At 43.7% G+C, this 26,282-nt stretch overlaps 2 protein-coding genes and 1 pseudogene across 2 annotated transcripts; 2 read left to right on the forward strand and 1 right to left on the reverse strand.

Moving 5' to 3' along the window:
• The first annotated feature begins 432 nt into the window (after positions 1 to 432).
• Positions 433 to 6,292, forward strand: LOC139561012 (la-related protein 7-like; annotated as a pseudogene).
• A 217-nt stretch (positions 6,293 to 6,509) lies between these two features.
• LOC139561013 (stabilizer of axonemal microtubules 2-like) lies at positions 6,510 to 12,080 on the reverse strand. Its single transcript, XM_071377812.1, has 4 exons — positions 11,680 to 12,080; positions 10,833 to 11,015; positions 10,498 to 10,697; positions 6,510 to 7,700 (listed from the first exon to the last, which is right to left on the reverse strand). The coding sequence occupies exons 1-4, from the start codon at positions 11,727 to 11,729 to the stop codon at positions 6,661 to 6,663; spliced, it is 1,473 nt and encodes a 490-aa protein (XP_071233913.1). The 5' UTR covers positions 11,730 to 12,080; the 3' UTR covers positions 6,510 to 6,660.
• Positions 12,081 to 16,553: 4,473 nt separating this feature from the next.
• On the forward strand, positions 16,554 to 23,248 carry LOC139561014 (perilipin-2-like). Its single transcript, XM_071377813.1, has 8 exons — positions 16,554 to 16,672; positions 17,008 to 17,047; positions 17,477 to 17,672; positions 20,230 to 20,312; positions 20,637 to 20,955; positions 21,852 to 22,036; positions 22,253 to 22,363; positions 22,519 to 23,248. The coding sequence occupies exons 2-8, from the start codon at positions 17,018 to 17,020 to the stop codon at positions 22,912 to 22,914; spliced, it is 1,320 nt and encodes a 439-aa protein (XP_071233914.1). The 5' UTR covers positions 16,554 to 16,672; positions 17,008 to 17,017; the 3' UTR covers positions 22,915 to 23,248.
• The last annotated feature ends 3,034 nt before the right edge of the window (positions 23,249 to 26,282 follow it).

Here is a 26,282-nt window from a genome sequence, read left to right on the forward strand (position 1 = left end):
GAAATAGCTACGGATAGCGGGAAGCAAACCCCCGTCTTGAGTCAATACTGCCATCTATTGGTAAACATAAATATACCAGGTTACTACACTAACTAAATGCACGTTAGCTACATAAAATTAACATTTGACTCCGTGTTCTCAATTAGCAGAATTCAAAACACTAGTTAGCTTATGATGAATTAATGCCAATAGCTACCTTCAGTGTAATTTTACACTTAAAAATATATATATTTAACCTTTATTTAACTAGGCAAGTCAGCTAAGAACAAATTCTTATTTACAATGAAGGCCTAACAAAAGGCCTCCTGCGAGGACGGGGGCTGGGATTAAAAATATTTAAATATAGGACAAAACACACATGACAAGAGAGACCTAAGGTAACAACATAGCAAGGCAGCAACACATGACAACACAACATGGTAGCAGCACAAAACATGGCACAAACATTATTGGGCACTGACAACAGCAAGAAGGTAGAGACAACAATACATCACGCATGACATATGTAGCTATATGATCATGCTTTATGTACCACTCACTCAGGTGTTATCACATCATGGTTGACACCGAGAAAAGAGCAGTGGGATGTGGTGCCACATCCACCATAGACCTCAGTGGAAAGAACAAAGAGAATGAGAAGAAGAAGCGGTCCCGTGTGAAACAAGTGATGGCAGATGTGAAGAAACAGGTGGACGTCTAGTTGGGGGATGTCAACCTTCACAAGGACAGGCTTCTGAGACGACTCATTGAGGAGTCACGAGATGGATGTAAGTCATAGCAATGACCAGCACTGGTGTAGTAGCCGTCTAGTTTACTTTCCCTGTAAGTTCCTTTCATTTGAAGTGAGTTGAGCGGCTACTGTCAACCATCAGTGGTTTTATTTTCTACAGATGTTGACTAATCAGTGTTGACATCCTTCAACCGAATGAAAAATCTGCCAACTGATTGCAAGGGCGCTGAAAAATGTATCTGTTGTTGAGGTAAAGTACTACTGTACATATTCAGTTGTTCAGTTGCAGGCTGGTTGGAGTTTTGTGTTGAATCCATAGACTTACGATGTTCACTGTGATCTGTTTTGGTCTTTTAGGTCAACCTAGAGGGAACTAAAGTGTGACAGCAGCGTCCAATAGGAAAGGTTCCAAAAGATGTAGACAACCGACCAATCTATGTGGTAAATACCAGTTACATTCATGTTTGTCAATTCATGACGTGGTCCTTTGCCTATTATAAAATACAGCTTCCCCCCAGGAACTTCTGCCCAAGAAAGTAACCCACGACTGGCTAGAGCGAGTGTTCACCAAATGTGAAAATGTGGTTTACGTCAGCGTGCCGAGATACAAAACCACGGGCCACTCCAAAGGGTTCGCCTTCGTTGAGTTTGAGACAGAAGAGGAAGCACAGAAAGCCGTAGAGGTGAGATATCATAAAGATTCCTCTGTATTTCATTGATGTGTCCTATGTAGTAACAAACTGGTAGATAACTAACCATTTTCTCCTTGTCCAGATGCTAAACAACCCTCCAGGGGACGCCTCCAGGAAGCTTGGCATCTTTCCCAAGACCAAGAACAGAAAGCCTATCCCTGATCCACCCTCCCTGAACACCACACAAGGTGGGTATTGGGAAGAATGTAGCATTACTGGTTAACTCCAGAGTGACTACACACAATAAGAACAAATGCGTATGTTGGCCACTTTGAATTTTAAGTGCCAACGCTTAAAGTGTCAAGTTAACACCCTTTACCATCTGTTAATCTACTGTGTGTGTGTGTGTGTGTGTGTGTGTGTGTGTGTGTGTGTGTGTCTGTCTTTGCAGACGAGGAAGAGGAGGAGAAGAAATCCAGGGGGAGCGCCAAAGAGGATGCCTCGTCACAGACGGAGACGACAGTGGGCGGGGGAAAACAGGAAATAGAATCTGAGTCTAAACCGTCTGACAGGAAGAGGAAACACACGGCCGAGGTTGCAGAGGGCGTAGCACCTGCGGAGGGCACAGGGTAGCCAACCGTCCAGAAAGCTAGAGAAGAAGAGACAGCGGTCCCAGACGGGGGAGAGCTCAGAGAGTAACGCACAGGGAGACATGCCATCCAAGCTGAGGAAGACGAGTGAGGGGAAGGAGGATGACAAGGTGGAGAGCGATGGGAAAGGTACTTCATTATATTGAACTCGCATCACATTGCTTGTAGGGCTGGGAATTACTAGGGACCTTACGACACGATATCATGATACTTTGGTGCCAATACGATATGTATTGCAATATCGCACAATTCTATATGTATTGCGATTCGATACTGTGATTTATTGCGATGCTCCAAACATATTGCTCACCATATGTCTGCTGCAGAGAGACAAGAGAGCCATGAGAACGAGTTTTGATCAGTCATGGAAATAAAAGTGATAAAAACAAATTGTCTCCTTATTTAAAAAGATGTAGAACCAGCTATGAAGGGAAAATTGAGTTTTGGTGCAACTAGTGCAAAAATAATATTGCAATATTGTCAAAATGATACAATATATCGTCAAATTATTTCCCGATATGTAACTATCGATCCCCACCTCCCCACCATCACTAATTGCTTGTGAAAAACGCCTCTCATTAACAGGTAGATGCTCCTGGTTCAGAATAACTCGTGGGCAGGTTTGACTAAATGTTGTGTTCTTCAGACCTGCAAGTCAAGGGTGAGGAAGAGGAGGAGAAGATGGACAACTCCCTGCTGAAAGCCAAGAGGACAAGGAAGAAGAAGCACACGGAGAGGGTGAAGATCAGGGAAGAGGTTGTGTTACTAAAGGTGTCTGCACATTGCTGTGGTTCAAATTTGGTTGTAATATTTGGACATTCTTTGACCATTTAACTTGCCATTTACAAAAACAAAATGTGTTAGTGGGTAGGTGTGTTGATAAGACCTCTCTTTTTAAATGATATGTAATGGTCAATCAGACCAACAGCATTGATGTAATCTAAATAAATGCCTAAATAACTTAGTATAAAGCATAGCATCTTTATTGAACAATCCAATACCCAAGTGACAAGATATTATTTAAAATCAAGCACTTTATTTTGTTCTCTCTCTCTCTTCTTTATCTATCTCTCCTTCTGGCTCTGGATGGAAGGAAAGACTGGCTGAAGCTGGAGTATATGACCCTGCAGAAGAGGAGCATGGGAGCTCCGAAGACTTGCTTGACCAAGTTCCACCACAAGGGGGCAGGAGGGAAGATGGAGATGGAAACCAGTCTGCAACAGACATGTAAATTCATATACTGAACAAAAATAGAAACGCAACATGTAAAGTGTTGGTCCCAACATACATGACGTTTCATGAGCGGAAATAAAAGATCCCAGAAATGTTCCATACGCACAAAAACCTTATTTCTCTCAAATTGTGCACAAATTGGTCTACAGGGATGTAAACCAATTTGTGCACAATTTTAGAGAAATTCGATTTTAGTGCGTTAGTGAACATTTCTCCCAGACTTTTTCCATGTGCACAAAAAGCTTATTTCTCAAAAATTGTGAACAAATTTGTTGACATCCCTGTTAGTGAGCATTTCTCCTTTGCCAAGGCAGTGTGGGCAAGCGGTTTGCTGACGTCAACGTTGTGAACAGAGTGCCCCATGGTGGCAGTGGGGTTATGGTATTGGCAGGCATAAACTACGGACAATGAACACAATTGCATTTTATCAATGGCAATTTGAATGCACAGAGATACCGTGCCGAGATCCTGAGGCCCGTTGTCGTGCCATTCATCTGCCGCCAACACCTCATGTTTCAGCATGATAATGCACGGCATGTCGCAAGGATCTATACACAATTCCTGGACGCTGAAAATATCCCAGTTCTTCCATGGCCTTTATGCTCACCAGACATGTCACCCATTCAGCATATTTGGGATGCTCTGGATCGACTTGTACGACCGCATGCTCCAGTTCCCGTCAATATCCAGCAACTTCACACATCCATTGAAGAGGAGTGGAACAACATTCCACAGGCCACAGTCAACAGCCTGATCAACTCTATGCGAAGGAGATGGGACGCTGCATGCGAGAAATGGTGGTCACACCAGCTACTGACCGGTTTTCTGATCCACGCCCCTACTTTTTTTGTTTCGGTATCTGTGACCAACAGATGCATATCTGTATTCCCAGTCATGTGAAATCCATAGATTAGGGCCTAATTGACTGATTTCCTCATATGAACTGTAACTCAGTAAAATCTTTGGAATTGTTGCATGTTGCGTTATTGCCTAATATTTACCCACTACTTAGCTATCTGTCAGTAGTACAACTTCTGCATAATTAAACATCTTAGTAGTGTCATATAAACTCCCCAAATATTGAACATATCGAGTCAAATGTTAGTTTGCTGTCCACATATTACATTAGAAAAAATGCTGAAAAACATTTGAAACCGGTCCCCTTACAATTTAGTATTTCCGAAGACAATATTATGTCTTCACCATGTATTTTAGTCTTGTTTCTTTTTTTCCTAACCTGAGGAGAGTAAGGCAGGTGAAAAGGAGACTTCCCTCGGGCCTCAGTTTGAGAGTGGCTGCATCATCAAGATCACACTCACCAAACCCTTCCCTGGCAGAAAAGTCATCAAGGTAGAGATGTGCTTTTAACTCTCTTCTTTTACCATGTAAAAATTATTACAGCCATGTATTCTTCTAACCAAAATGTTGTGTTTGCCCGTGTGTCTAGGATGCTCTCGCAGAGGTTTCCTCCGTGGTATATGTGGACACCATAGAGGGTGACGCTGAGGGTTACGTCCGCTTCAAGAGTCCAGTCGAGGCCAAGGCCATAATTGACGCTCGCACCGGGCTGCAGAACAAACACAGCTGGCAGCTAGAGATCCTCTCTGTTATGCTGACTCTCCCATTACTTCTCTGTAGTTCATCAAGGGCCCTGTTCAAAGGGCCCTTGAGGTCTATTCACATCTTTAATTGCGTCCTCCCTTCCTCCCTATCTTGAGGCAATCACTGAGCTGACATGGCTAGTGACATCAACACAGAGATCAGTGATTTCTTCAAGGGTGGGAGGAAGGAGGGATGTATTTGGGAGAATTCAAACAGGGCCATAAACTATTTACTACATCTGAACAGAAGCAATGGAGATGTAAGATAATGGTCAATTGACAGTTGGGGGTCCTCTGTAGCTCAGTTGGTAGAGTATGGCGCTTGCAACGGCAGGATAATGGGTTCGATTCCAGGGACCACCCACATGACTAAGTCGGTTTGGATAAAAGCTTCCGCTAAACGGCATATAATAATATTATATATTAACAGTTGTTTTCCGATTCCTCTTACAGCGTCATCATTAGAGGATCAAGAAAGCATATTCATGAATGGATGTCTTTTACCGAAAGATGTTTGATTAATTTGGCTTCATTTGCTCATTAGGAGAAAAATGTGGCTGAATTATGTCACATCGAAATGAACAATTGCTCAATTGTTCATACATTTTTACTTTTAGGCGAACATGAACAAAGGTACTGGCAGAAGATCCTGGTGGACCGCCAAGCTAAGCTGAACCGACCCAGAGACAAGAAAAGGGGCTCAGAGAAGGTAAGATTCCCCTCCATTTTAATTTTCTATGGATTATTTACAAGGATCTCTAGCAGCACCCAACCATTTTAATTTGAGGAAAAACATTTTGTTAATGAGCATGTTAACTCATTATTATATGCCTTAAATTGATTTTAACAGAACAATGTCTCTGTTTTATCTCTTTCAGCCCCAGCTCATTTCCAAAGCTGAGAAAATCATCATAGCTGGGGCCAAGGAGGCCACTAAACACATCCGCATCACGGAGGACTGATCAAGACTGTCAAGATCTACTGTGCGTCCTTTCTTTTCTGAATAATTTTCTTCCTTAAGAGTTTGACTGTCGGCCATTTTGTCATTTAGGATGATGTTTTTGTGAAGCTTTTTTTCTTTTCTTCATGAGAATGGTACAAGCCGAGAGAAGCCATGGTTTTAAAGGGGATGTTGTAGTTTTAAAAGGGATACATGATAACCTTCCACTGACTGGAAGGTTATCATGTATGGCGACTGTTTTACAAGCAGAAAGCTGCTATGTTATTTAAATTGGGAATAGGTTCGCTCACTAGTTTTTTGTGTTGCAGTGAGAGGTGCCAACATTTCAGTTATGAAATGTGAATGTGTATATACTGTAAATATGATTTCAAAACGTGCCCAGAAAAGCTTTGTTCAAGAATGTTTTTTCGGTAACATGGCAACGATAACCTTTTCTTTTTGAATACATTTTTCTATTTTCTAAATAATAAATATACATCTTGGTGCATAGTAATGGACTTGTGGCTTTTTTATTCAGCCCATGAACTAAAGCCTCATGGATTATATTGCTCACACGCATTAGGTGCATTACCATGCTAAATGGTGTCTGATCTTCGTGTCCACATTGTTAACATTAAATAGAAAACAGCTTAACAATTACATAATATTCAAAGTAAGAATTGTTATGAATTCTTTGTACATAAAAGAAAAACGCATGCACAATCAGGGTTATGCTTTTTTTTATGTGAGTGACCATACAAAATACCTGAGGTGCTCGTGATGAATTCATCTAAAATGTCAATTAATATATTTGAATAGAAATATAAGAATCCCCTCTAGCTAGCTGTGTGTGAGCAGGTCTGTGATCGGGACTCTATGGCGCCCTCTTGGCTCGGCTGGGGACCCTGCAGCTCTTTCTGCTGTGGGAGTAAGAGGGCTTATCGGACGTTGCAGCGGCCAGCTGACTCAGCCCTGTTTCCTGTACCGAGATGGTTCGGTACAGCCTGTGTCCTCCAGCCCCCATGGAGCTGTACTCAAAGCCAGGAGGACAGCCATCCCGGGCTGGACAAGGAGGGATCTCCTTGGGGGTGTAGGTGGAGCGATAGATGGAGTCTTCATCCATGGTCTGGGGGCTCAATAGCTTCTGGGTGGGTTTAAAGCTGGTGGCGCGCTGGGCCGTCTTGGGCGTGTATGCTGAGCGGAAGGTGGTGGTGTTGGCGAAAGCCCCCTTGGGTTTCTCTAGCTCATCTGCGTAGACCATGGGGGGACGACGGACCACATCCCAGGTCCGGTAGTCCTCCTTCATGGTGGATCTGGTCTGGAGGGGCTGTCTGGCCTCCTTTGTCCAGGCCTCGACAGGGGGACGGGCGGACTGGGGCCGCTGATGGCTCTCGTGGTCGACATAGTCAGCATGAGCTGTGGACAGACCGACCATAGTGCCCTCGGGTGGGCAGTACTCCTCAGCCTGGTGCCGGTGCTTGGGCTGCAGGGGCCAGGCCTTGTACTGGTCGCGGAACTCACTGGTCCCCTGGAATACAGCCGGGCTGCTCTCCCAGGCCACCTTGGCCCTAAAGGGCTTGGCGGGCTCAGCTGGCAGGCCCCGGTAGTCCTGCCTGTGGGTGGAGACCCCATTGAGGGGGGCACTGGTGGGCCTGTAGACAGCCCTCTCTTTGGGCTGCCTGGGCTGGACTGGGTGGGGGACATACTGCGTCTGGTAGTTGGTGGCGCCGTCAAAGGGCAGGGTCTCCCGGGCGTCGGCAGCCGGTTTGAAGCTCTCCCTGGCCTCGGCCGGGCCCTTGTGGCAGTAGTCGTCTTGGAAGGTGGTGGTCACCTCGAACTTGCTGTCGTTCAGCTTCAGGTTGTCACAGGTCCTGTAGGGTTGGACTTTCTGGTTGTGCCATGCTCGGAATTCCCCTGGAAACAATAGAGTGAGAGGACTACATTTTATGTCAATCCATTGTCATCTCTGATCATTAAAAACATTTACAAATTCTACGAGCGACCCAATGTTAACTCATTTACATTTTACATTTAAGTCATTTAGCAGACGCTCTTATCCAGAGCGACTTACAAATTGGTGCATTCACCTTATGATATCCAGTGGAACAACCACTTTACAATAGTGCATCTAACTCTTTTAAGGGGGAGGGGGGGGTTAGGAGGATTACTTTATCCTATCCTAGGTATTCCTTAAAGAGGTGGGGTTTCAGGTGTCTCCGGAAGGTGGTGATTGACTCCGCTGACCTGGCGTCGTGAGGGAGTTTGTTCCACCATTGGGGTGCCAGAGCAGCGAACAGTTTTGACTGGGCTGAGCGGGAACTGTACTTCCTCAGAGGTAGGGAGGCGAGCAGGCCAGAGGTGGATGAACGCAGTGCCCTTGTTTGGGTGTAGGGCCTGATCAGAGCCTGAAGGTACGGAGGTGCCGTTCCCCTCACAGCTCCGTAGGCAAGCACCATGGTCTTGTAGCGGATGCGAGCTTCAACTGGAAGCCAGTGGAGAGAGCGGAGGAGCGGGGTGACGTGAGAGAACTTGGGAAGGTTGAACACCAGACGGGCTGCGGCGTTCTGGATGAGTTGTAGGGGTTTAATGGCACAGGCAGGGAGCCCAGCCAGCAGCGAGTTGCAGTAATCCAGACGGGAGATGACAAGTGCCTGGATTAGGACCTGCGCCGCTTCCTGTGTGAGGCAGGGTCGTACTCTGCGAATGTTGTAGAGCATGAACCTACAGGAACGGGTCACCGCCTTGATGTGAGTTGAGAACGACAGGGTGTTGTCCAGGATCACGCCAAGGTTCTTAGCGCTCTGGGAGGAGGACACAATGGAGTTGTCAACCGTGATGGCGAGATCATGGAACGGGCAGTCCTTCCCCGGGAGGAAGAGCAGCTCCGTCTTGCCGAGGTTCAGCTTGAGGTGGTGATCCGTCATCCACACTGATATGTCTGCCAGACATGCAGAGATGCGATTCGCGACCTGGTTATCAGAGGGGGGAAAGGAGAAGATTAATTGTGTGTCGTCTGCATAGCAATGATAGGAGAGGCCATGTGAGGATATGACAGAGCCAAGTGACTTGGTGTATAGCGAGAATAGGAGAGGGCCTAGAACAGAGCCCTGGGGGACACCAGTGGTGAGAGCACGTGGTGCGGAGACAGATTCTCGCCACGCCACCTGGTAGGAGCGACCTGTCAGGTAGGACGCAATCCAAGCGTGGGCCGCGCCGGAGATGCCCAGCTCGGAGAGGGTGGAGAGGAGGATCTGATGGTTCACAGTATCAAAGGCAGCCGATAGGTCTAGAAGGATGAGAGCAGAGGAGAGAGAGTTAGCTTTAGCAGTGCGGAGCGCCTCCGTGACACAGAGAAGAGCAGTCTCAGTTGAATGACTAGTCTTGAAACCTGACTGATTTGGATCAAGAAGGTCATTCTGAGAGAGATAGCAGGAGAGCTGGCCAAGGACGGCACGTTCAAGAGTTTTGGAGAGAAAAGAAAGAAGGGATACTGGTCTGTAGTTGTTGACATCGGAGGGATCGAGTGTAGGTTTTTTCAGAAGGGGTGCAACTCTCGCTCTCTTGAAGACGGAAGGGACGTAGCCAGCGGTCAAGGATGAGTTGATGAGCGAGGTGAGGTAAGGGAGAAGGTCTCCGGAAATGGTCTGGAGAAGAGAGGAGGGGATAGGGTCAAGCGGGCAGGTTGTTGGGCGGCCGGCCGTCACAAGACGCGAGATTTCATCTGGAGAGAGAGGGGAGAAAGAGGTCAAAGCACAGGGTAGGGCAGTGTGAGCAGAACCAGCGGTGTCGTTTGACTTAGCAAACGAGGATCGGATGTCGTCGACCTTCTTTTCAAAATGGTTGACGAAGTCATCCGCAGAGAGGGAGGAGGGGGGAGGAGGGGGAGGAGGATTCAGGAGGGAGGAGAAGGTGGCAAAGAGCTTCCTAGGGTTAGAGGCAGATGCTTGGAATTTAGAGTGGTAGAAAGTGGCTTTAGCAGCAGAGACAGAAGAGGAGAATGTAGAGAGGAGGGAGTGAAAGGATGCCAGGTCCGCAGGGAGGCGAGTTTTCCTCCATTTCCGCTCGGCTGCCCGGAGCCCTGTTCTGTGAGCTCGCAGTGAGTCGTCGAGCCACGGAGCAGGAGGGGAGGACCGAGCCGGCCTGGAGGATAGGGGACATAGAGAGTCAAAGGATGCAGAAAGGGAGGAGAGGAGGGTTGAGGAGGCAGAATCAGGAGATAGGTTGGAGAAGGTTTGAGCAGAGGGAAGAGATGATAGGATGGAAGAGGAGAGAGTAGCGGGGGAGAGAGAGCGAAGGTTGGGACGGCGCGATACCATCCGAGTAGGGGCAGTGTGGGAAGTGTTAGATGAGAGCGAGAGGGAAAAGAATACAAGGTAGTGGTCGGAGACTTGGAGGGGAGTTGCAGTGAGATTAGTGGAAGAACAGCATCTAGTAAAGATGAGGTCAAGCGTATTGCCTGCCTTGTGAGTAGGGGGGGAAGGTGAGAGGGTGAGGTCAAAAGAGGAGAGGAGTGGAAAGAAGGAGGCAGAGAGGAATGAGTCAAAGGTAGACGTGGGGAGGTTAAAGTCACCCAGAACTGTGAGAGTTCAAGATGTATTCATTTGATTTGAACAATTATTGTTGATTTGATTACAACTGATTTATTAATCTTCCGTATACTGAGTAGCCTGAATCTTAAACTATTCTCCTACTAAAGACACAGATTCTGTACCTTTGTATAAGGACTGAGCGACCATCTTTGCTGTGGGCGGATGATACTCTTCCGGCTTGGTCACGATGTGCTTCTGAACAGGGTGTGTTGGGTAGTCCCTGGCGTAGGTGCTGCTGTGTCTCATTCTCCCGTCAGGTGGCACATACACCTTGGTGACCTTTGAGGGCCTCTGGGTCACTTCATGGGCCACGTAGTCTGACCTGGAAGACATTACCCTCATGACTTGCAACGTGCAGACTGAATAAACTATGCAAACAATTCAACTGTGAATGTTGTCATTCACTCTTTTTCTACCAGAATATCATATCTTCTTTGATGAATTATGTGTGTCTCACTTGAAAGTGGTCATGTTGGATATCCTTCCCTCCAGTGGCTGATACTCATTATTCTGCTTCTTGGCTGCCCGGACAACAGTGGTGCAGTAGGCAGGGTACTTTTCTTGGTATTCCGAGACCATGCAGCCTGGGATCAGGACACACGGCTCCTCTCGAAGGGATCCTTGTGAGCAGTGGTGATGCCTGCCAGAGGAAAGGGATTATGTGTTGGGATTGGTTGGAATGGCGCAATAGAGTGTGTTGTTGAGAATCTGCTGTTGGTCAAAGTGGTGTTCTGAACCACAGGAGGTTGGTGGCACATTAATTGGGGAGAACGGGCTCCTGGTAATGGCTGGAGCAGAACGCTATCAAACACATGGTTTCCATGTGTTTGATGCCATTCCTTTCGCTCAGTTCCAGCCATTATAATGAGCCGTCCTTCCCTCAGCAGCCTCAGCGAATGTAGTTCTTATCAGAAGAATATTACAATTATATTGAGCTCCTATTAGGTTTGTCTCTCTTCTCTCAGATAAACTACATTAAAAAACATAATTTGGTGTCACACACAGCATGCAAAATAATTATACGGCAGTTAAACTTGTAAATGTAATTAGAAGATGAACGATAACCCTAGCATGATGTATAATGATCAGGTGCTTTCATTGGGTCACAGTTAATATATTTGCATTACGTTGGTACGCGCGTACCCTACCCTGCCTTCAGGTAAAACTGTATTGCAACCCACTCCCCTTTCTCCCATCAAGGATTTTACAGCCATATCCTCTCTCCATCATCAGAATCTAACTCACACTCCATGCACGATCCGAGGTATTTAACGACCGCAAAGTTAAAACGTTAATGATTTTACCTCATTGGCAAAGGTGGGCATCTCCAAATTCCGGATATAGCTTGAAACATCACACTATGGAATAGGCCTGCGCGTCTTTACGCTGTGCGCTCGGGTGTTGTGTTCCAATCCAATGTACCAAACCCGTTTAAATTATTGACCAGAAGAACATGGGCCGTGTTGTAGTAGGCTACATGAAGTGCGTAGCAAACGAGAGAGCTTCTAAAAATAAATGCCCGTGGATTATTCACTCTCTCTACTCTCACTCTCTCAAGCCCTGTTTATACCTGATGCTTATATGGGTCCTTTATCCGGATCTTGTCTACTGATTGTGCCTACATTTCCAGAAATGTGTCTACACACAATGTGTCTATTATCCGTCCACTATGTCTGCTTTGTGACCATATTTCCTGGTCCCTTCCTTTATGCAAATGATTTCACAGCTATTCTTTTAGAATTATATTTATTGTAAGACACATATTGACGTAATCAGTCAATGGTGCCACCTGTCAATGATTTTAGAGGGCGGAATAATATGATTTATATTGTTTCTCTGCCCAGATCTGTCTACACTTGTAAGATATCCAGACACAATGCGTGTCTGACTACCTCTGGGGGAGGGCGGGATGATCTGATGACAATCAGGTCACAATGTGTCTTTTGATTGTCACACCTGTCTAAAAATGTGGGCAGAATCAGAATGTCCGCACGATCAGGACAAAGGACGCAAGTTAGAAGTAGGTATAAACGGGGTTTTAGACTCTCTCGCAGCTCGGGCTCGCTCGAAGGATGAGGACGCCGCTGTGCTTTTTCTCTATGTAGAGTTATTTACAGGGCATTCGTTGGGGGAATGGATTATGTAAATTCCAGCTGCTTCAAGTAAACAAAATACTAACAATTAAATGAATGCTGAGCATACATATTGGTCATCCCATATCCACTCCAGTTACGAAATTGGAGTGGAAATTGGTGATAGACATCAAAGAGAATAGGCTATCAGACATGTTGCAGCAGATTTTGAGTCAGTGTGATCTCGTAGGCTGTGTCGTAGTTGCAGCTCTCTCCATCTGTTACATTTTCTTTGCCAAAAAAGCACTAAATTACACTACAGCTGAAATCGATGTGTGAGTGCACCGTCGGTTGAGATGTTGGTACTTACCCGCAGGTGCATATCTGGCACAAACATTGGATTGTCATGGTGTCTGTCTGTTGATTATACACTCCACTCCTGCTGTCAGATTAAACTTTGAACATCATTTTGTGGTTGAGAGAATAATCATTCCAAAATTGGAATTTAATATTCGAGAATGTGTTGTTTGTGTCATAAAGAAGGCTTTGTTCCACAGGTGTGATCATTCTTTGAATGTGACAAACTTTCTGACATATATACATTTGGGGTGTTCTTATTCTTTTTGTATGGATTTGTCATACTGAACTCAACCTGTTTGCCATTAATACCGTCATTGTAAATAATAATTTGTTCTTAACTGACTTGCCTAGTTAAATAAAGGTTAAATAAAAAATGTAAAAATACACGGCTGGGCATATGGGCCCCGATCTAAAAAGGATATCCAATCTTAACTTGCAATATATCAAAGAGTCCACACAGGGGCAGCAAAACCCTGTATTTTACAGTATCACCACAGAATCAAAATCATACTACCTGCTTTGTGTCGAGCTATTTAATCACGATGATAGAGGGAGACAAAGAGAAAGAGATACAGAGAGAAAGACCCAGTGGCAGGTATTCCTAGATGCCAAGGGAAGCATAGCTGCGGGAAGTAGTGCTGAAAAATCATGAAAAATCACAATTAAATGAAAATAGTTAAAAAATATATATCGTTTTTATACAAAAGTAGTGCACTGGGCCTTTATAGAGGTCTGTAGCATGGGCAAAAACACATTTTCAGTATTTCCACTTTGGCAAAAAAGGTAATTGTACACCTTTGGCAGTGATTACAGCCTTGAGTCTTCTTGGGTATGAAGCTACAAGCTTGGCACACCTGAATATGGGAGTTTCTCCCATTATTTTCTGCAGATTCTCTCAAGCTCTGTCAGGTTGGATGGGGAGCTTCGCTGCACAACTATTTTCAGGTCTCTCCAGAGATGTTCGATCATGTTCAAGTACGGGCACTGGCTGGGCCACTCATGGACATTCAGAGACTTGTCCCGAAGCCTTTCCTGCGTTGTCTTGGCTGTGTGCTTAGGTTCATTGTCCCATTGGAAGGTGAACCTTCACCCCAGTCTGAGGTCCTGAGTGCTCTGGAGCAAGTTTTTATCAAGGATCTCTCTGTACTTTGCTCCGTTCACCTTTCCCTCGATCCTGACTAGTCTCTCAGTCCCTGCCGCTGAAAAACATTCCCACAGCATGATGCTGCCACCATGCTTCACAGTAGGGATGGTGCCAGGTTTTCTCCAGACATGACGCTTGGTATTCAGGCAAAAGAGTTCAATCTTGGTTTCATCAGACCAGAGAATCTTGTTTCTCATAGTCTGAGAGTCCTTTAGGTGCCAATTGGCAAACTCCAAGCGCACTGTCATGTGCCTTTTACTGAGGAGTGGCTTTCGTCTGGTCACTCTACCATAAAGGCTTGATTGGTGGAGTGCTGCAGAGATGGTTGTCCTTATGGAAGGTTCTCCCATCTCCACAGAGGAACTCTGGAGCTCTGTCAGAATGACCATCAGGTTTTTGGTCACCTCACTGACCAAGGCCCTTCTCCCCCGATTGCTCAGTTTGGCCCGGGCCACCAGCTCTAGGAAGAGTCTTGGTGGTTCAAAACTTCTTCCATTTAAGAATGATGGAGCCCACTGTGTTCTTGGGGACCTTCAATGCTGCAGAAATGTTTTGGTAACCTTCCCCTGATCTGTGCCTCGACACAATCCGGTCTATGAGCTCTACAAGCAATTCCCTAGACCTCATGGCTTGGATTTTGCTCTGACATGCACGGTCAATTGTGGGACCTTATATTGACAGGTGTGTGCCTTTGCAAATCATATCCAATCAATTGAATTTACCACAGGTGGACTCCAATCAAGTTGTAGTAACATCTCAAGGATGATCAATGGAAACAGGATGCACCTGAGCTCAATTTCAAGTCTCATAGCAAAGGGTCTGAATACTTATGTAAGTAAGGTATTTCTGTTTTACTTTTTTTATAGATTTGCTAAAATTTCTAAAACCCTGTTTTTGCTTTGTCATTATGGGGTATTGTGTGTAGATTGATGAGGATTTTTATTTATTTAATCCATTTTAGAATAAGGCTGTGACATTACAAATTGTGGAACAGTCAAGGGGTCTGAATACTTTCCGAATGCACCGTATATATATCACAGTTACAAGGCATATGAACTAACAGATTATAGAGCAAACGCAATTATCACAACACATACTTTAGGTTGTAAAATTCAATTTTTTCTGGCTTCTCCAGTGATTTTACCCACGCACCACTACTGGAGAGACCTATAAACTATAAAGCTGTTGCATGACTCAGATGCGGTCAGAGAAGTCAAATAAGGACAATGAACTTTGATCACACTCAACAGGCCATTGAAGATGCTTTCACTACTAGCAACACTAAGTAAACATTTATATAAAGTTGGATTACAAAACCTACCACATCCTGTACAAATACCTAATCTTGTCAGTTTCTCATGTCACATGAGACATAGCCTAAACCAAACAGCAAAAACCAACGTGACAAAAACACAAAGCTACACATGTATTATGTGCTTCTAGACAACTGCAACTTGTCAAATATCCCGTATTGTCCATGCTATGTAGGCCTACTGATTCTGTACAGTTGACGGTGATATCCCAAAGTGCAACAATAAAGTGACGACATTCGTTGTTCTTGGTCCACAGGTTGTACTTTGCTTGACATCACATCAGGCCAGGCAAATAAAATTATATGACTATGTGATTGGATTATATGACACTATATGACACTATGTGATTGGATTATAGTCCAGATCAAAACAGCAAAGTAATCACAAACGTCACTTAGTCATTGGAAGGGTCAATTCTAGTCTATTACAATTTAGAACTATTGAAGTAGTGGAGAGTAAATTTTGCTTTTACCCACCTTTTTATTACCCTAGATCATTTCCCCCCCTTTTTCATTAGCATTTGCCCACCTATTTACCCATGGTGCTCAGGGTTTAACTTACTTTACCACTACTTCCATACTTATAAATATAAAAAGCTAAGGAAAGGGAGTTCAGTTATGTAGAAACGTCTATTTTAGTCCAATATCTCTTTAATCCAGACTTTTGAGCAAGGTCAAAAATGATGGCCAACTGGGGAATAGTTCATTGAGTAATACTGTATTCCAAAATCACATGGCATGATGATTCATAGTCTAAGTATGAATTACACTGTATTACAGCCATTGTAATTATAGTGTAACACACAGTTAGGTCATACAGCCTAAATGGTTTGATAAAAGTATCCATTCTTCTGACAACCCTCACTGTAAAGACTCTAGTACCGTAAAACCCAGGTTCAATAGCCGGTCAGTCTATGAAATTCAATGACTTTTTGGCTAGGGATGTATTCCCGAAATGGCCACCGCCTACTTTAAGGGTTATTAAAAAGGAATCTCTGAATGAATGTGGAATAGAATCCAAACAGCAGTACATTATATATTTGTATACATGTTATCCCAGTAATCCTACAAAAATAAATATAACATCTATGGGATACCCACTATAGAGGTTGTTCGTGTAAGAAGCTACCACATGCAATGTGTTAAATGTCTGACATCGTTTATCCTCAACTGATGCAGGACTGTGTCAGGCCATTCATTTATCTAGGAAATCCCCTGCCATTTTCCCCCTCGTTACCTTTGCCCTAGAATTTTTTGTGGCGATTACGTCAAGTTATTAGCAATATCTCGCGAGAAGCAGAGAATATAAATGGGACGTTGTTAGTTCACAATCAAATCAAACCTGAAACGGAGTAAGTTATTACACTGCTGGGATCATCATCATTCACCAAAATTAACCAACTAACGTGGTAGGTAACCTTGTTAATAAAAATTATTATCATACTTTTGTGTTTATTTGATTTCATTATCAACCAATTTGGTGGATATTTGTCTGAACGCGAGAGTTCCTCTTTCGAATTTTACAGCATACAGTAACGTTTGCTGCTACACTGTATCAATCAATATCACTTTCCCTGTTGTTGTTTGGGTAGATAATTGAGTAGACATAATGATGTTGAAATATTAAATCGTATTTTTTCCTTGTGAGTTTATCAAAGCAATGTAGCAGAAAATAACCTATTTTTGTATTGTTGAAAGAAATTAAATGTCCATAACATGAATTTGTCTTTCTCCTCTTGTTTAGGTTTGCAGACATGGAAGTCGTTGAAGTCGTCAATAACCAGGTGTGTCTCTTTTGGGGAGTGAAACGGGTCAAAGTAGTGTGTGCCAGCTGATAATGAAACAGGATATAAGTGCATATACAGAAAATTATCGAAAGTAGGCTACAACTCCTCAGATAGTTGACATTCAGTTGGCATGGTTATAGGTTTGTCTTTATTTTTGATTGTGTGTTTACAGGTCCAATGTTATGATAAAGGATAGCAAGTTAAAGTTTCATACTACAGTAGCCAACTTTAGTCAGTAGATGCTAGACATTGATCCTTTGGACCTCAGGTGGGTTAGGTTGCTCATCTTAAATCTGAAGGAAAAGCTATAAATTCAGAAGCCTATAGCATACTTAGGGTTTCTACTTGTAGCATTGCTGACATTACTCTTGAGATATTGTAACAATATTGTGTTCTAACATCCATTTTCAACTAATTTCTCACCAGAATGTAGTTGAGAGGGTGGCCAGCCTCCCCTTGGTGAGCTCCACCTATGATATGGTGTCCAGTGCCTACTGCACCACCAAGGATAACCACCCCTACCTCAAGTCTATGTGTGAGGTGGCCGAGCAGGGGGTTAGGAACCTCACCACTGCAGCGCTCACCGGTGCAGCACCCATCATCGGCAAGCTGGAGCCACAAAGTAAGAATCTGTAGCTATCTCCAAATCTACAGTGGGGAGAACAAGTATTTGATACACTGCCGATTTTGCAGGTTTTCCTACTTACAAAGCATGTAGAGGTCTGTAGTTTTTATCATAGGTACACTTCAAATGTGAGAGACGGAATCTAAAACAAACATCCAGAAAATCACATTGTATGATTTTTAAGTAATTAATTTGCATTTTATTGCATGACGTAAGTATTTGATCACCTACCAACCAGTAAGAATTCCGGCTCTCACAGACCTGTTAGTTTTTCTTTAAGAAGCCCTCCTGTTCTCCACTCATTACCTGTATTAACTGCACCTGTTTGAACTCGTTACTTGTATAAAAGACACCTGTCCACACACTCAATCAAACAGACTCCAACCTCTCCACAATGGCCAAGACCAGAGAGCTGTGTAAGGACATCAGGGCTAAAATGGTAGACCTGCACAAGGCTGGGATGGGCTACAGGACAATAGGCAAGCAGCTTGGTGAGAAGGCAACAACTGTTGGCGCAATTATTAGAAAATGGAAGAAGTTCAAGATGACGGTCAATCACCCTCGGTCTGGGGCTCCATGCAAGATCTCACCTCGTGGGGCATCAATGATCATGAGGAAGGTGAGGGATCAGCCCAGAACTACACGGCAGGACCTGGTCAATGACCTGAAGAGAGCTGGAACCACAGTCTCAAAGAAAACCATTAGTAACACACTACGCCGCCATGGATTAAAATCCTGCAGCGCACGCAAGGTCCCCCTGCTCAAGCCAGCGCATATCCAGGCCCATCTGAAGTTTGCCAAGGACCATCTGGATGATCCAGAGGAGGAATGGGAGAAGGTCATGTGGTCTGATGAGACAAAAATAGAGCTTTTTGGTCTAAACTCCACTCGCCATGTTTGGAGGAAGAAGAAGGATGAGTACAACCCCAAGAACACCATCCCAACCGTGAAGCATGGAGGTGGAAACATCATTCTTTGGGGATGCTTTTCTGCAAAGGGGACAGGACGACTGCACCGTATTGAGGGGAGGATGGATGGGGCCATGTATCGCGAGATCTTGGCCAACAACCTCCTTCCCTCAGTAAGAGCATTGAAGATGGGTCGTGGCTGGGTCTTCCAGCATGACAACGACCCGAAACACACAGCCAGGGCAACTAAGGAGTGGCTCCGTAAGAAGCATCTCAAGGTCCTGGAGTGGCCTAGCCAGTCTCCAGACCTGAACCCAATAGAAAATCTTTGGAGGGAGCTGAAAGTCCGTATTGCCCAGCGACAGCCCCGAAACCTGAAGGATCTGGAGAAGGTCTGTATGGAGGATTGGGCCAAAATCCCTGCTGCAGTGTGTGCAAACCTGGTCAAGAACTACAGGAAACGTATGATCTCTGTAATTGCAAACAAAGGTTTCTGTAGCAAATATTAAGTTCTGGTTTTCTGATGTATCAAATACTTATGTCATGCAATAAAATGCAAATGAATTACTTAAAAATCATACAATGTGATTTTCTGGATTTTTGTTTTAGATTCCGTCTCTCACAGTTGAAGTGTACCTATGATAAAAATTACAGACCTCTACATGCTTTGTAAGTAGGAAAACCTGCAAAATCGGCAGTGTATCAAATACTTGTTCTCCCCACTGTATAGCCACCTAGTATATTTTCACAAATGTAGACCTACATATTGAGTTTAATCTATTTTGATTCATTTCCTATGTGGTGGTCAAATTTGGAGAGCTGAAAATGGAAAAGCAAGCGCTTTGCCAGAATGGTATTTCTAGTATAAGATTTTAAACATATGCTTATTACAAAAATGCTGTGCTTTTCTAGGTCGGTTTGGTTTCGATTATAAAGAAATAGGCTGGGTTTTTCGGTTTCGATAATATTTTTTAAACATTACAGTTACTTTGGAGCTTTTTAATGGCAATTCCAAAGCGGGGTGCTGAGAATACCCCCATCGCTACAGAAGCCCATATCGGTCCGATATACAGGTCTAGTGCACTACCTTTTTCAAAAACCAAAACTTTAAAAGATATTTTTTAATTAATTATTATATTTCTCAGCACCCCAATTTAGCTAGGCTAGCTGCAGAACTGTCTGACAAAATAATTGTACTGGTTCTTCAAAGAAGCGACCCACGTAGTTATTGAGTTTATTTCTCTCGTGAATGATTATAATTTTCTCTAGTGAAACGGCGCGTTGGGCTCACAAAACCCCCGAAGTAAATGGAATTCAAGTAATTGAACCGACATCGGCCAATTAGTTGTTTAATAACCGAAAATCCCGGAAATATTGGTTAATCGCTCAACATTAGATCGTGGAAAGAAATATTGAGTTACACTTCCTAATTGTGTAAGGAGCAAGCAGGAAGTCCGTCCAGTCATCTATGAGCTGTTGCTCAACAACATAACCTTTTACCTAGTAATCACATCTTTGGCCTTGTCTTGAACCAGTAACACTTTTTTAGTATTCTTCTGTAGTGCTACAATTTGTGACTCTCCCTTCCCAACCTTGAATGTGATACATTTTGCTTATAATGTTATGCCCTCTTTTTCTGCCACCAGTTTCCATGGCCAATGACTTGGCCTGTAAAGGTCTGGATAAGATTGAGAAGACCTTGCCAATCCTGCACCAGCCTTCTGAGCAGGTACATGACTCTCACTGCCCAGTTATTACTTGGTACCGAATGACACAACGCAACACCGCATTTCACAATGAATCAAGCGGATGCCAGTCAGGTTGGCCAACCATAGAGGGAGGAGCAATGACTCATAACCTGTGTGTCAAAATCAGTGACGCATCATCTATTTGGACCGGGCTCTCCCTCTGTCGTAAGAAAGTGTCTAGTCAGTCAGCGGTAATCCAAAGGCCAGGGCTCACTCATTTGAAAAATTAAGTTCAATCTCAATGTGACTTTCCTGGTTAAATGAAAAACAACCTTTTTTCTCCCTATCCCATTCTTCCTGTCTAGATTGTCGCCAACGCCAAGTATGCAGTGACCGGTGCCAAAGACGTGGTGTCCGACACCGTCACAGGGGCCAAGGACAGTGTGTCCCACACCTTGACCAATGCAGTGGACCGGACCAGGGGTGCCGTGCTGGACGGAGTGGAGATGACCCGTGCTGCGGTCCAGGATGGTATGCAGATGACCCGGGCTGCGGTCAGCGGTAGCGTGAATACGGTGATGGAGAGCCGTGTGGCCCAGATGGTCAGCAACGGAATGGACACGGCACTCACCACCTCCGAGAGCCTGGTGGACCAGTACCTGCCTTGCACTGAGGACGAGTTGGGTGAGTGAGAGCTAGGCTTATAACCTAACAGTCTCTTACAACGGATTCTCAGTGATGACTGAAGAATTGGACTGGGGCTAGCAACAACACCAAAGAGCATTAAGATCAGTCATTGATACTATTTAGCTATGCTGTTGATCTTCATCCACATTCCGGAGAAAAGGCAGCTAATCGGGTGCGGTTGAGATTCTCAGAAACTAAGATTATTCAGACATGGCCCATGTTTTCTAATGACCAAAAGAGAACATTTCTGGTTGTTTTGGGCTAAATAGTTTTGGTTTACAGTACAGAGACGAATTAAGAGGAACAATCCTGTACACAATGTTTCTTACAACACTTCCAAAACATATATGTTGTCAATAAACTCAATGTTAGGAAGTCAACTACTCATTTACTCATAATACTATGTGTGATTAGATTCACTAAGCTTGCTCACTTAAACCCATACAATGTCAGCAAGCGTTTACATTACATGTACAATGATTACAATAATAACTTGATATTTTTCACACAAAACGCTCAAAGCAATGCTTAAAGGGACAATCAGCAGTTGCTACATCCATTTTCTGACTTATGAATTAACGATACGCACCCATTGATTCTTGAAGAATATAATTTATAAATGCCTCATGAGCTTAGTTCAACTGTCGTACCCCATCAGAACCCAAAGTATAAGCTTCTTCTAATCCAATGTTTGTGAACAAAATGTAAACAATCACTGTATAACCCGAAAACATGGTTAAAACTATAATTTTGATACCATGGATGGTCAGTCCTTGCATCCATAGCTGTCTTTGAATATGAGAGTGGTTACATTTCTCTAGTCCTAATTCCCCTTTATTGTTTCAACTCCTGATTGATGCTTTAATTTCATGTTCCTCTTTTCACCTTGACAGAAATGGAGGCTAAAATGGTCGAAGGATTCGACGTGGCGAAGGATGCACCTAGCTACTATGTCCGTCTGGGCTCTCTGTCTACTAAGCTGCGTAAGAGGGCATACCACAAGGCTCTGGCCCAGGTCAAAGACGCCAAGCAGCGCAGCCAGGAGTCCATCTCACAACTCAACCACACTGTAGACCTGGTGAGTGTTGACATCAAATGATAGAAGTGGAAATGGAAAACTTTATTCTCCATAGAATGTGTAAATTCTGCAGAAGGAGTAAATGGAAATTATTTTAACTGTCTTTCACGAGATGTAATAAGATCTCATGAGGTTCCCTTGCACTGGATTCATTTAAATTATGTGGGAATGAGATGTTCGTTGTGAAGTCTATCATTTCGTTTTCAACCCTTTTAGATTGAATACGCCAGAAAGAATATTGACGGAGCTAACCAGAAGGTGAAAGTGAAACTGAGCTCCCTGATTCAGTGGAAGTCTAATGAGGAAGGAGATGGCAATGAGGCTGAGGTAATGACCATACTAAAGAGCACTCATCATAGAATACCATTTTAGCCACATCATATTGTACATGGACCATCTCTTGCAGTTTTGCATCCAAATTGCATATTTATTTTATGTGAAGGTACATGTGAATTAAATGGTCTTCATAATTTATCCCCCAGAATATAGAGTCAAGGACCCTGGCCATAGCGCGCTCCCTCACCCAGCAGCTGCAGACAACGTGCCAGGTGCTGGTGTCTGGCCTGCAGGGCCTTCCCCAGAACATCCAGAAGGAGGCGCTGTTCCTCAGCTACTCAGCCTCCCAGGTCTACTCCAGCTTCAGCAAAGCGGCGGCGTTTGGGGACCTGTCGGACGGCGTGCTGGCCAGCAGCAAGGCCCAGCTGGGCAAGATGAAGGAGTCGCTGGACGACGTCATGGACTACCTGGTTAACAACACGTCCCTCAACTGGCTGGTAGGTCCCTTTTACCCCCGGCTGGCACCACCCCCCACCGCCACGTCCTCCCAGTCTCAGAAGATACCAGCCCCCGCAGAGGTGGAGATGAAATCAATGGAATAACTAGCTGCCTGTTTAACGACTTTCTATCCCATATTATTCCTCCATCAAGTATCCTTCATAGTCACACTAATGAGCTTGCATTTATTCAGCATGTTGATGAATAAATGTTGACCAACTGTTTGTGAATGTTGCTCAGTGTGTGCTCAATAATCTAGCTTAATTTCCATTAGCCTTTTCTTATGCAGGACATTGCTTTTGATGCTACTGTTGTTTTTGACATCACTTTATATCCTGTTGTAATCATAACCTGCCATATAGTAGATACAGCCTTGTGTTAATACCTTACCTTGTATGCTGCCATCTTTGTACAATTCTAATAAATAAGTTAATATGTCATCTGTGTGTTGTCTTGCTGCCTTGAAAATGAACAACCAGTGTGAAAGCATTTGGGATTGGAATTGGATGTTTTATACCTTGTCAATACCCATCTTCGGCTTCAGTGAATTCAGTGTCTGTAATACATTGAGATAGCTTGGATATGAGGTTTGTCTGTGAGTGGTTCAACTAACTAAACTGTAGTTGTATGGTTTTCCAGGACTAGGTTTGGCAATGATGTAACCCTCCCCCCATATTAATACCTAGTAGTCCAAAGGTCATACAGTAAGGCAGGTTCTTGTGCTTAGTTGTGTTTTCCATTTACAGGTACCAGACTTCACCTTGTCCGACCTGGCCTCGGAACCTGACCTCTCCTCAGTTGAGGATGATGAAATGTCAGATGAGACCAGCACCAACGAACCTCTATCAGCTCCCATTGCCCACCAATAGCTTGCATTGTCAGCTAAATAGCACGTATGTCTGATATAATGGTTAGTTATTGAAAATAGTATTTTATTTTCAAAATACTTTCAAATACCATTGGTAGACATTCAAATACTTCAAATACAAGTAGTTGACTTGGCCAGTGTATTTTACATTTTAAATACAATACGTAAATACTCATGTATTTCAACTGTCTGTTCTGTTGTGGATTGAAACATTTTTGCATTCGCTAAGTGACCGCCTCTCCCACTTACATATCCAGTTTTGAATCAGATTCAAGATATCAAAGAATTCATAATGCGGTCATTTAAGATATAATAAAATTGGTGTTTGTGGATTCATTTACTTCTACTCAATGCCTTTTATGAACATGTTTGATTGGGTTTTCATTTTTGTAGATTTTGCACTTGAAAACATTCAAAAAGTTAAACTACAAGGCGGTCACTTTCCTAGGGTATCTTCATGGCAGGCGTGTGAGCATTTAAATAAACATTGCAGCTATACAGTATCTATGGTTTCCTTTACAGAATATAATGTAAATGTAGTGGGATATAGACTGAGGCCTCCAGAATAAGAATGCTATTTCTTATAGTAGCAGAGGATTTAGGAGTAAATGTAACCAGTGTGTGGTTGTATGTTCTAATTAGCAGTTCTTTAATAAGTAAATAGAGACAAAGTGTTCTGCCCCATTGCTGCTCATAACAATGTCTTCTTTATTAACAAGAGGAATAGTCATATACACAAAATCTATACAAAAACTTTGCCAGTTATGACAGCCTTCATAATGTGTCATGCAGGGATCATCAACTAGATTCAGCCGCGGGCCAATTTCTTTCTGGAGCAGATGGTCGTGGGCCGGAACATAATAAAAAATATAGTTTTATACTGCAAAATGACCACATGACGCCTAAACAGACATTTGACTAAAACAATCATTTCAAACCTTGATTACATTTGGGAACATTGTCCTGCGAAGGGTGCCTTCTTTTGGATGGCACATTAAAATGGGTGTCCTGACTCTCCGTGGTCTTTCAAAATCCCATGGTGCTTATTGTAAGAGTAGGGATGTTGACCACAGTGTCATGGCTAAATTCCATCATGGCCACTGAATCATCCCCCTCATTCCTAATTGGAATATATCCCTCCTCACCTCTCCACCTGATAGCTGATGTGTGGGGTAGAGTTTTGGCATAAAAATGGTCACTGTGCATCACTGAGGTGGGTGCTGCACATTGATAGTGGATGAGGTGAGTTTCCCCCTACTGTGTAAAGTACTTTGAGTACCTCAGTTAGCAGAAAAGTGCTATATAAATCCAATCAATTATTATTATTTGTATACAATCAAATATGTCTCTCTATTATGCGTGGCAGTACTTGGGAATATATTTCCGAAATGAAAACCAATAGCTGATTTCCTGGTGATTTTACAGTCTTATGTCCAACAATGAAAATCTAAATTTGGTCCGCGGGTCGCCAGTTTGGGAACCCCTGCTGTACAGAGCACAACGACCCTCAAGAACTTTTGGACAACTTAAGACTTTTTCTCGATGAACTCGCTGGTGTATTTTCAGGTTGCCGCTTTCAGTGAATCTCTTACCACACCTTATACACTGATAAGGTTTCTCCCCTGTATGAGTTCTCATGTGTTTTTTAACGCAGCTGCTGGATGCAAAACGTTTGTCACACAGTGTGCAGGGGTACGGCCGCTCGCCTGTGACTGACTCCGCAGATGCACTGTGAGACTTTCAGGTTGTTTGAACCTCCTCCCACAAAGTTGACAGCTGTAGGGTTGCTCACCTGTGTGTGTTCTCATGTGTACCCTCAACTGACCTGAGGTGCTTAAGGTCATTCCACAAACGCTACATAAGAACGGTTTCTCCCCTCTGTGCATCCGGAGGTGTTGCGTCAGGCCATATGACTGTATAAATCCCTTCCCACAGATAGAACAGACATAAGGTCGCTCCCCGGTGTGAGTGCGTTCATGTGACTTTAAGATTTCTGTTTTCCTAAAGCCCCTGCCACAATGTGAGCAAACGTATGTCCTGTCTTCAATGCGATTTGCCTGGTGAACTTTCTGGTGCTGTTTTAGACATCCCTTCGTTTTGTATCTCTTCTCACACTGGTCACAATGGAACGGCCTGGCTTCAGAGTGAACACTTTCATGTTGTCTCAGGTCACAGTGGTTTCTGAAACCTTTCCCACACTGGGAGTAGGTGTACCTGTTGATTTGATAAGACAAGATATGATGGTGGTTTAGTCAAGGAACTTACCATAGTCACAAACTATAGAACAACCGAACATCACTATCTTCACCACCGTAGTCCTGTACAGAGCTCAAACTCATTTTGTTCGTGGGCCACATTCTGTCTTCACTGAGGTCCAGAGGCCACACTGCAAATGTAGTATATTGCCTTGTCTAATTACACAAACTGTATAAATATGTAAAAAAAAACAATTGATGCTCCCTGACAGCCTAGCTTTCATTTCAGTGACTGTTAGTGGGGAGGATACAGTGAATATGTTTGTGTGATTACCTAATATATGGTGTTGAAAAGCTACCACCTAGAGAAACAAAGTAACCAATGACATCAATATTACGAGAAAAATCA

Source organism: Salvelinus alpinus, chromosome 31 (genome assembly GCF_045679555.1).
Source record: "Salvelinus alpinus chromosome 31, SLU_Salpinus.1, whole genome shotgun sequence".
In the NCBI taxonomy this organism is placed as follows: domain Eukaryota; kingdom Metazoa; phylum Chordata; class Actinopteri; order Salmoniformes; family Salmonidae; genus Salvelinus; species Salvelinus alpinus.

Excerpts from the sequence above, each read along its gene's own strand:
- LOC139561013 (XM_071377812.1), bottom strand. The coding sequence starts at position 11,729 with ATGTTTCAAGCTATATCCGGAATTTGGAGATGCCCACCTTTGCCAATG. Across the intron at positions 11,016-11,679 it reads TGCCCACCTTTGCCAATGAG|GCATCACCACTGCTCACAAG; the intron begins GTAAAATCATTA and ends TTCCTCTGGCAG. Across the intron at positions 7,701-10,497 it reads CGCTCAGTCCTTATACAAAG|GGGAATTCCGAGCATGGCAC; the intron begins GTACAGAATCTG and ends TATTGTTTCCAG.
- LOC139561014 (XM_071377813.1), top strand. The coding sequence starts at position 17,018 with ATGGAAGTCGTTGAAGTCGTCAATAACCAG. Across the intron at positions 17,673-20,229 it reads CGGCAAGCTGGAGCCACAAA|TTTCCATGGCCAATGACTTG; the intron begins GTAAGAATCTGT and ends TTCTGCCACCAG. Across the intron at positions 20,956-21,851 it reads TTGCACTGAGGACGAGTTGG|AAATGGAGGCTAAAATGGTC; the intron begins GTGAGTGAGAGC and ends TCACCTTGACAG.